The sequence below is a fragment of the Polypterus senegalus genome, unplaced genomic scaffold (genome assembly GCF_016835505.1).
Source record: "Polypterus senegalus isolate Bchr_013 unplaced genomic scaffold, ASM1683550v1 scaffold_1564, whole genome shotgun sequence".
Classification (NCBI taxonomy): domain Eukaryota; kingdom Metazoa; phylum Chordata; class Cladistia; order Polypteriformes; family Polypteridae; genus Polypterus; species Polypterus senegalus.
In genome coordinates this window covers 4,641-15,233 of record NW_024384565.1, presented here as the reverse complement: position 1 = coordinate 15,233, position 10,593 = coordinate 4,641, and the positions used below count along the sequence as shown (strand labels likewise).

The 10,593-nt window shown below is 38.4% G+C and overlaps 1 protein-coding gene across 1 annotated transcript; it reads left to right on the top strand.

Annotated features, from left to right (window-relative positions):
* Positions 1-4,214: 4,214 nt before the first annotated feature.
* On the top strand, positions 4,215-7,813 carry LOC120522019 (serum paraoxonase/arylesterase 2-like; the record flags this gene model as incomplete). The annotated part of the gene is made up of 3 exons (XM_039743246.1): positions 4,215-4,365; positions 7,418-7,546; positions 7,742-7,813. Coding segments are annotated over 3 exons (352 nt in total), but the record flags the coding sequence as incomplete, so codon positions are not given.
* Positions 7,814-10,593: the final 2,780 nt, after the last annotated feature.

Sequence of the window (10,593 nt, the reverse complement as noted above, 5' to 3'; positions counted from 1 at the left end):
GTGTACTGTATGTCTTGGAAGAAGTGGCCCAGGAAGTGGAGGGGCCAACCAACAGGGGCTGCCCAGCCATCAGGTGTTGCCTGACCGGGGTCCTAGGCAGGCCCTTCAGGCCGGAGACATGCCTGAACTTGTCTTGGAAAAAGGGGGGCTAGGAAGTGGTTGGGGGTGGTGATGGGTTCAAGGAGGGGGGAGGGGTGGGGGCCTAGGCAGACCTTGGGCATGTCTGGACTTGCCCTAGTGAGATGGGGCAGGGTAGGTGGGTGGGGTGGTGGTGGTGGGTTCAAGGAGGGGCAGACATCCATCAAAATGCCCTTGACAGAAAGGAGGACCAAACAGGTGGATGGGGTGGGGATAAGGAGGCGGGCAAACAGGTGGCGAACAGGTGGTTGGGGTGGGGGCAAGGAGGGGGGCAAACAGGTACAGGGGCGGGGTGCATCATTCAAATCCACCAATCAAGTGGAGGGGGTGGAAATTCCGGTCATAAATCAAAGGGGGTGGGGCTTAAGGTAATCAATCAAATTTGACTGACAGTTTGACAGAAGGTGCCTGACATAATACTACTGCTGCTTTTTTTTTTTTTTTTTAACTCCACTCTCCCTCTTACACTTCCCTTTTAAAACTGAGACATGGCACAGCTGTGGCTATTAGCAGCTCCTGGCACCAATTAGGGTGACCAATTAGGTGATCCTGTAACTCACCACTCTCATGCGCTTCCACACCCCCACACAAAAACACGAGTGTGGCAATTAGAACCATTTATTTAAAATGGCTACCTTTCTCAGCCGCAGACCCCAGTTTACCACACTCTTCTTGGTGCCTTCTTTATGGCTAATTCTAGTGCTGATCCAGTTAGTTGCATTCTTTTGCCAGTCATCATCAATGTGGGAGTCTTCTGCTATAATAATGGATTGAGAAGTGCTTCTCAATGCAAAAAACTGTGAGTAAATATTGTATTCGAATTGGTTATTTTTGCCCAAGTCACAAATCCTTTGATCATCGATCATCCATGCAGCTCCGTCAATACAAATACATTAATTGCATGATTATTTTAAAGTATTTAAATATGAAGTTATTAAATCATATATGTCCTGACCAGTTGTACACCCTGAAAGTTCTTTTGCAGCATAAAAACTGATTTACTAGTTTTCTTTCATAAATAAAGTGTACAAAGCCCAGTAAATAAGCCTTGCCACTTATATCTGTTGATTTGTCCAATAGTAAAAGGTTAAGGTATAAAGTATAAGGTTTATTAAGTTCACATGGCGACTTTCCCTTCCGTGTTATAGGAGATATCATTTACTCTTCTTTGAAATGTGTCATCAGATACCAGAATCTTTAAAATTTCACTCTTTGTTTGTTCTCCAAACATAATTGTTACTCTCACAGCAGGCAGGTAAAACAAGAGATTTTGCTATTGTGTGTAATTTTAACTTCTGTGCCATTAACTCAGAAATTTTATGTGACACAATTCAAGCTTTATCACTTATTTTCATAATTTTTAAAACGTTTTTATTTTTGTTTACCCTGAGTCTCCAAAAGCCTCTTGAAGTAATCCTTATTTTTTGAGGAAAGATGTTGATGCTTTGTAGAAAAATGTCATTTTAATTTAGCGGGCACCATTGCACTATTTGAGAGTTTCTCTCCAAAGACAATGCAAAGCGGAATTGGACAGTCTTTACTCCTGGTCCAGGTAAATCCGAAATTTCAAATACTCTGCATTGTACAAGTGATTAACATTTCGTGATGTTGATTTAATCTTTCTTTTTTCAGTAAAATCCTCTTCGACTCTACTAGTACTAGCAACAGCACTGTCAATGTCTGCAGGAGTGATTTTGTTGAGATGAGACATTTTTATGATGAATTTATCAATTATTTTTATTGAATGAATATCAAAATAATTCTGTTTGCAAATACAGTAATCAATTATCTGATGGAAGACTTACATATAATGTTCATAAACTGATTGAAGGTTGAATGAATTATCACTGTAAACAGGTGGCAAAATGAACAGTACAGAATTTAGATGCCAAATGCACAGTCCATCGTTCACCGATAAGCAAGTGAACTCCAACTTGCGGAATACTTGAGGTGGATTTGTGGAAAATGGATTGAGAACCACTGCTGTAAAGTTCTATGATGTTTGACTTACACGTCTCTCACAGACTAGTACAGTGACAATTAACAGAAAAATAATAAAACACTAGCATAAATGAAATAAATCATCAGAAAACGTACTGTTAGAAAATGTAGCAAGATTCTTGTGGTTTACTTGTAGCTTGTCTTCCAGTCTTTTCCTCCACTTTCATTTGAGGGTCTCAAGGTTGCTTGTTTTTCTTTAAGATTCATGTTAAGCTGGGTTTTTGTTTCTGCACTGGAGCTATGGTGGTTGATGTAATCGATATTTTTTGCTAGGTATTCTTACAGTGCCAAGTGATATTTTGATTTGATTTGTACCTCATGCACTGGTTGAAGGCAGTTCACAGTAAGAAATACAACATCAATAATGTTGGAATCTTGGTCTAGTCACTCTTTGGGTTTGGACATTGCTCCCTGTATCTGCATGGCTTCACAGAGTTCAGGTTGACTGGTGACTCAAAAATGGCTGTGAGTGGCTGAGAGAGCCCTGTCTCAACTTCTAGGGTTGCACCAAAAGTCACCAGGATTGGTCTCCTGTGATCCTAAATGTTGTTTAAGTAGATTCAAATGGATGAATGAATATTCAGAACAGAATAAAACACCCAAGTCATAAATATTAGACAGTTTATAAATTACTTTCATATTTTAAACTGGCATATAAATGAGCTGGACTTAAACCTTCAGTACATTTCTTTCATTTATTGTATGAATGTTCTATGATTTGCTAATCATCCTGTTATTATGCTTAATGGATTTTTTTTCTTATAACAATGGCCACTCTATGAAAAGACAAAAAAAAATCCTATGGGACATTTCGACCCAGTTTATTAGCCTGCTGTATGTAGCAGCAGACACTCCCTGCCTGTGAATGGGATTTAGCTCTCCCTGTTTTTGTTATCTCTAATACTCATTTCTGTATCATTTCTATACATATGATTTGCTTTCACACCTTTTAAATACTGGCAACACTACTTTGCCTTCTTTTTTTTCCTATTTTTTTGGATTTGTGCTGCCATTATTAGGACAGTCTTTGCATTGTTTACAGTATAGTATGTCCTTTCTGGTCATGCGACACAAGCATCACTCCAGGTATTATTTATAAGACAGACATGCAAGACTTCTGAAATCTCTTTCTCAAAAAATGTTCAGACTTTTTTACTTAGTGATAGTGAATGGAAGTGCAAATGTCCTTCCAAACAGTGGCGTCACTATCGTTGTTGTCACCCAGTGTGGTAACCAAGGCCCACAGGCCCCAAGGTGAATGGAGGAATAGAGCTCCTTAACAAAGAGTTTATCATCAAATTATCATGGATTGGAGACGGTGGCACCAACCAGAAAGCAGGAGACAGAGCTGGAGGTGGTAGAGTTAAGATTTGCATAGGGTGTGACGAGAATGGACTAAATTAGAAAGGAGGACATTAGATGGTTAGCTCAAGTTGGACGGTTGGGAGACAAAGTCAGACAGGCGAGATTGTGTTGGTTTGGACATGTGCAGAGGAGAGATGCAGGGTATATTGGGAGAAGGAGGCTAAGGATAGAGCTGCCAGGCAAGAGAAAAAGAGGAAGGCCTAAGAGAAGGTTAATGGATGTGGTGAGAGAGGACATGCAGGTGGTGGGTGTAACAGAGCAAGATGCAGAGGACAGGAACATATGGAAGAAGATGATCCGCTGTGGTAACCCCTAACAGCAGCAGCCGAAAGAAGAAGAAATGAATATGAGCTGCTATTAGGACCGTGAATATACAGCATACAGTTTATACTTTCTCACCTTTCAGTTGCAAATAAGGCCCATGTGGCAGTCATATTAAATATAACCGATGCATGTAGTGCATTATAAGAATACTTTTAAAGCTCGTTCTGTCATTCTCTTAGATTACAGTATTAATTGGTGTCATATTGTCCATTTGAAATAAAGACTGTAAAGCTAAATAGTGAAAACCATAACATATTATGGGTAGTATCAGCTGTGTTCTTTACTAAGTAATTCAATTCCCTTTTTTATTACTGTCGTCGCCATTGAAAGTACAGAAATAAAAGCTCTGATATCAACAATTAAATGGGAAAATGATAAATTCAAAGTGGCCAAAAAAAGATATGTGACCCAGTGTATTGTGGATCTAATGACACTAACCTCATTTTTGGTTTCAGGTATTTATATGTTGCAGACATTTTTGGAAGCTGCATTCACATTTTGGAAGTACAAGAAGACAAAAACTTGACTCCTTTGAAGGTGAGTCACCTGTCAATGTGGAAGTGGTGATCAACGTTTAGGTAGTCCTTTAGTGCCTTTTATGGTATGTTGGAACACAAAATAAGGAAACTTTTTCTCCTCCCTGGAGTGGGCCCTGAAATTTAGTAAGACTTACAGAGGCAGTAACATTTGCTACATTTGCTGATTTCAGACAAACTCTTTTGTTAGTAACTTTTTTGTCAATTATAGAGATCTCCTCAATCTCTTTATAAATTCAAATTTTCTGTACACAAAATCACAGTAATCTATAATTTAGGTGGTCCATAAATTAAGGAAATCTACCTTTCAATTCATTTTCTGAAACTGCTAATTCCAGTATATTGTGACTGTGGACTGAGGCCAGTCCCAGAAATATTAGGTACAGTGCAGGAAACACTTGAAAGAATGCCAGTTAAGTGCTGGACACACTTGCATGTCCACACCCAGAGGGGTTTAACATAACACATCTGCAGTATATTTGGAATGGATGAGAAAACATCCATTAGAACACAGAGAAAGTGTATGAATTCTACACTGACAGTCAACAATCAAAGGAGTGAACACATGACCAATGGCAGTGTGAACTACTGACACCAATTATGGTCACGTCTCTGCATCTTTTGTCTCCTGTTCATAGTCATGGGAAGGGTAAGATTCCTACTGTCTGCAAAAGAAGTTGAGAGCCGGGAACACACCCTATGACAAATTTCATTAATGTTTATGGATAATTCAAAATTAATTTTAAATACATTAGAATGCAGTTTACGTGTTCAGATATGGGAAACTCATTTCATAATATCCTGTTTCAAATACTGTACCTAAAATGCATTCTCAGATATAGCAAAATAACACCTATTAATTTCAGGATATCTCAGAAATATTTTAAAATATCACAAATTTACTTTGAAAAAAGTCTGATATATCTCAAACCCACTTCCAGTGAATTACTCTGTTCTTTCAGTGGGACTTCCTTTTCTCTTTAAGATATTTCAAAATGCATTTCAGATATATTAAAATTCACAGGAAGGTATGTTGATCTAGTGTGAAACATATTTCATGTATTTGAAAACAGGCACAACGCTATTTTGAGATATCCGGAAAAAGATTTGAGATAACTTTTATTGTATTTCAGATTCTTGAAAAAGATATTCAGAAACCTTGAAACAACTTTGTCTTTTAAAAGATTTCTTAAAATGTGAGATATGTTGAAATAAAATTTGAGTTATGTTGAAAACATTTTTTTGTTATCTCAAATAGTGCACAATTCCATTTTAGGTTAGAAGGAAATTAATTTATGATATTTAAACTATATTTTTAAATACCATAAATTACTGTTCAATTTGTAAATATCCTACTCATTGGCCAATGTGAGGATAACTGCAAAAAATAAGGGAACACGTAATCATCACAGTCTAACAAGAAGTTAGTTAAGCTTCAGGGATATCAATCTGTCCAGTTAGGAAGCAAGAAGCGATTGTGAATCAACTTCACCTGCTTAGGTGCAAATGAAAGTGACAACAGGTACACTGGAGAGGCAACAGCAAGACAACCCCCAAAAAGGGAATGGCTTTAAGGGTGATGGCCTCAGATAGTTGCTCTCTCCTTATTCTTTCTGACTGCTTCTTCTCAAGTTTAGTGTTTTGCTAGTGTTCTTTTCACTATGGGTAGCAGCTGATTCATATTGCTTAGAAAGTCCAGCTTCTCCAGGATGGCACCTCCATATGTCTCATCACAAGACGTTTTGCTGTGTCTCCCAGAACAGTCTCAAGAGCATGGAGGACATACCAGGAAACAGGCCATTACATGAGGAGAGCTGGACAGGGCCGCAGAAGGGCATCAACCCAGCAGCAAACCCAGTATCTGCTCCTTTCTGCAAGGAGGAACAGTAGGAGCATTGGCAGAGCCCTACAAAATGACCTCTAGCTGGCAACTGGTGTGCATGTTTCTGACCAAAGTGTCAGAAACTGACTCCATGAAGGTGGCATGGAAGCCAGACGTCTATTAGTAGGACCTGTGCTCACAGTCCCTCACTGCGCAACTTGATTGGCACTCCTCATAGAATACCACAATTGGCGCTCCATTCTTTTCCCAGATGAAAGCAGGTTCACACTGAGCACATGTGACAGACATGAAAGAGTCTGGGGACGCTATGGTGAATGTTATGCAGACTGGCGATGGGTCAGTGAACTCTGGGGAGGCATATCCTTGGAGGGTAGCACAGACTTCCATGTTCTAGAAAAACGGTACCCTGAGTGCTATTAGGTATCAGAATTAATTCCTCGGAGCCACTGTCAGACCTTATGCTGGAGCAGTGGCCCTTGAGTTACTCCTGGTATAGGACAATGCCTGGCCTCATGTGGGCACAGTGTGTAGGCAGTCCCAGGATGACGAAGGCATTGATGCCAGTGATCTATATCCAAACGAGAAACTCTGGGACGTTATGTATCAGTGCATCTAACACCGCCACGTAGTGCCACAGACTGTCCAGGAGCTCACTAATGCCTTGATTCAAGTCAGGGAGAACATCTCCCAGGACGCCATCCACTGTCTCATCAGGAGCATGCACAGACATTTTCAGGAGTGCATACAGGCACGTGGGTGCAACACATACTACTGAGTCACATTATGAGTTGCTGTGATTATATTTTTTGACTTTGATTTTCAGTGTGATGTTGAATACAGCCATCAGTGGGTTGGTGATGTTGGTTTCTGGCTCTTGTTGCAGCATTTTGCTCTCAATGAATTGTAAAGTATTACTCAGTAAATATTTTTCACTTGAATATTTTGTTCATTGAGATCCAATGTGTGATTTAAGTGTTCCCTTAATATTTTAAAAGTCCAGTTTTAAACAGGTTATTTGGCATGTTTCAGATCGGTGCATTTTTATAATTCATTTTAAGAGATCTTAAAATGCATCTTGAGATATCTTTAAGTGTTAATTTAGCTTGCCATAATACTCGCACACATGTCATAACACTCACTGTACGTATCTCTTAGTGGGCCCCACTTCACAATGTCTTTTTATTTTCTGAGTATTTTATATGAACTGCAGGTACTGCACTTGGGAACTTTAGTTGATAACATAGATGTGGACCAGGAAACTGGTGACCTGTGGGTTGGCTGTCATCCCAATGGCTGGAAAATGTTTAATTATAATCCTGACGTTCCACCTGGGTCTGAGGTTGGTTCATAAATATTTTTGTATTATTCTTTTACTGTTAAAAGTTTATTTTTTAATTTGTTTGTTGTCCTCTAATACTTGCTTTATACGAGTTTAAGGGTAACACTATAAAGCTGTGTGTATTTTTAATTGACATGTATATTTACTAAATGAACCATAAACATTTCCGTCTCAGCTTTCTCATTCCATTTACAGGTTTTGCAGATAAAGAACATCCACTCAGAGAAGCCCATGGTTTTCAGGCATATGCAGATAATGGCAGTGTGATTCAAGGATCCTCAGTTGCTGCACCCTACAAAGGAAGGAAGCTCCTTATCGGTACAATCTTTCACAAAGCACTACTCTGTGATTTAAACCCTCTGCAGTCTGACTAACTTCTATACCAAAACGTCAGGATTACCTAAAACAAACTTGGGTTGCACTTTAAATACATGCTTGGGTCTAAAGAAGCTCCTCAATACCAGGAAGGATTTCTCTTTTGCTGACAGTTCATTTAACCATATTCACAAAGCTTTTATAAATATTTAAATCCTTACCTTCATAGAGTTCTCCTTTTTTTATTACAAGGCCCATTTTTCAGTTTAAAAATTATGTACTTTATTGATCAATAATAACTTTAAGATGAACATATTAATTTTCATAAAACATTATACAAACAGAACTGCTTGAATACTTTCTAATGCTGATTGTGCTACGTTTCTTATGTAATTTAATTAAATTTCCATAGTATTCTAGAAAATGAAAAGCCCTAAACTGGTGAACATACTTATCAATATTTTCCAGTGAAACACATTTTTCAGGAAAAAAATACAAGTAAAGTTCTGAAAGTGTTTGCTTTATTAAGTCATTAGTAATAGTGAATTGATGCTTACCTGGTAAACTACCCATCCTCTTTATTTAGTACTTATCAGAACAGTCCTTCTAGGATTGCAACCATGGCCTAGTGGATGATCTAATGACCTCCTGTGTCCAGTGAAGCTGTGGCTACCTATAGCAAGTTAATGGAAACATAGTACCAGACAAAGAACATTCCAAAAATAACACTCCCATGATACTACTCAATAAATATTCTTGAACTTCCTGGAGCAGAGATACCAGCAGTCATTGCTAGAGCCTGGCTTGATGTTGGATTGCTGGCTAGGTGACCCACATAGCCTGGTTGGGATCTATCCAAACAAAAGGCCATGCTGTGGGTTCACCCAACATATGGAGAGGGGTGGGATTCAGTTGTTATACCATTTGAGTAAGAAACAAATGTGTTGGAATAAAATCCTGCAGCCACTGGGAAACCAGGTTTGAGTTTGAGCATCCCAGAATAAACTGTAGCCCACCTTGTGATATTCAAATGGCAAGTTCCTGGTGATAGAGGACTTTAGGAAATGATGAAAGGATTGAAAACTTTAAAACCAATTTCAGTTAAACACCTGTTAGCTGATACCTATGGACTGATGCGTCAGTAATGCATTTAATCGATGTGGTTCATCATATAGAAGTGATCTTAATGGAGAGCTGGACATCTTCAGACATGGTGGACACTGACAGTGGCCAAAGACTGTAGTTAGATATCCAAAGAATGATGCCAGGCATTGAGCCTGGGTGATCTCAAAGAAAAGAAGTCAAACTGGGCTGCGTTCATGACTAAAATGAACTGACTGCATGTCAACAGCGGGTTGAGGGGAGTGGTTGGGATTATGAAAGCAGTCAAGGAGGCACATGTGCCAGAGATTTCCAAAAGAAAGGAGGCATGTTATTGACTAGAAAAGTAAAAAAAAAAAAAAAAAAGCCATTAGGATCTCGACTGGTTTAGTAAACCTCTTCTGCCTTTAATGAGATGAGCTGATTGCTGTCTGACAGAACAAAAATACCAAATGGACAAATACCCAGGAAGGCTACAATTCATTAAGTCTGTTCAGACTAACATTTACTGTATGACCGCAGGCTGTGCCTTATTCAATATCTGCTGATACAACCGTCAGCCAAAACAGGCTTTAATGACCACATGCACTTTTATGATAGAAAAAAATGATAAGACGAAGTACATTGTTACGTTGACTTTCAGTTCATTTTACAGAAATTGCTTTTCACAGTCATTTTATAAATAACAGAAGTCCAGCTTTACTTTTAAATATGAGGAAGGACAGACCCTTTCTATGGCAGCTAGAGTAGACTTTCAAGCAGTTACTATACATCCCTATCAGACACAGTAGGTGACGTGGATCAGACATTCAAACTCAGTCCTAAGGGACTGTCAAGTGCTGCCTTTATTTGGACTCATATATCAGGTACAATTCTGTTACTTCCCAATTTGGACCTGTGGCACATGTACAGTATTTATTCTAGTACCTTATGGTCGAGGATTGGTTCCTGGACTTATTGGATTCAAGACTACAGTACTGACTTCTACAGTAGTACCAATTTCTGGATCAGCAATGTCTAAAAACATACACTGGAATCACAATCAAATAATAAAGATTTACTTTTAAAAATAGCAAGTATTGAAAATGTCCATTGTTCTATGTCTTAGTTTCCCCCGGTATCTGCTTGTTGTCACACTATAGTCACCTTTTCTTTGTACTGTCACTTCCTTCACATCTGAATTAACATCCACATGCCTCTCTCTTTTTCCACACTTTCTTGCATTCTGAACCCTGCAATGCTAAATTACGTCATTGAGTTTTTTGTTCACTAACAAAAACAATTAGTTTCACTTACAGAATCATTTTTTGTAATTTATATATTTCCTTTTAAAAACTTTATAAAGCATGCTTAAAACAAATAGCACATTATATTGTAAAAGGAAGCATGCACTTTATAAAAACAAGTTATTATCATTACAAAGTAGTGGTTAAGATTACAGGATGATCAAATATATATTAATTACTATTAACCTACTTCTTAAGTGTAATGCGGTATGATTTAAATTAATTTAATAATTGCCATGTCCTGCCCATATTTTTAGTATATAACCTTCATGCAAATACAATCTTGAGTTTGGGCATTGCATGCTGACTCTTGCTTTTATTCTACATTGTATGTGCTGCGTTCTT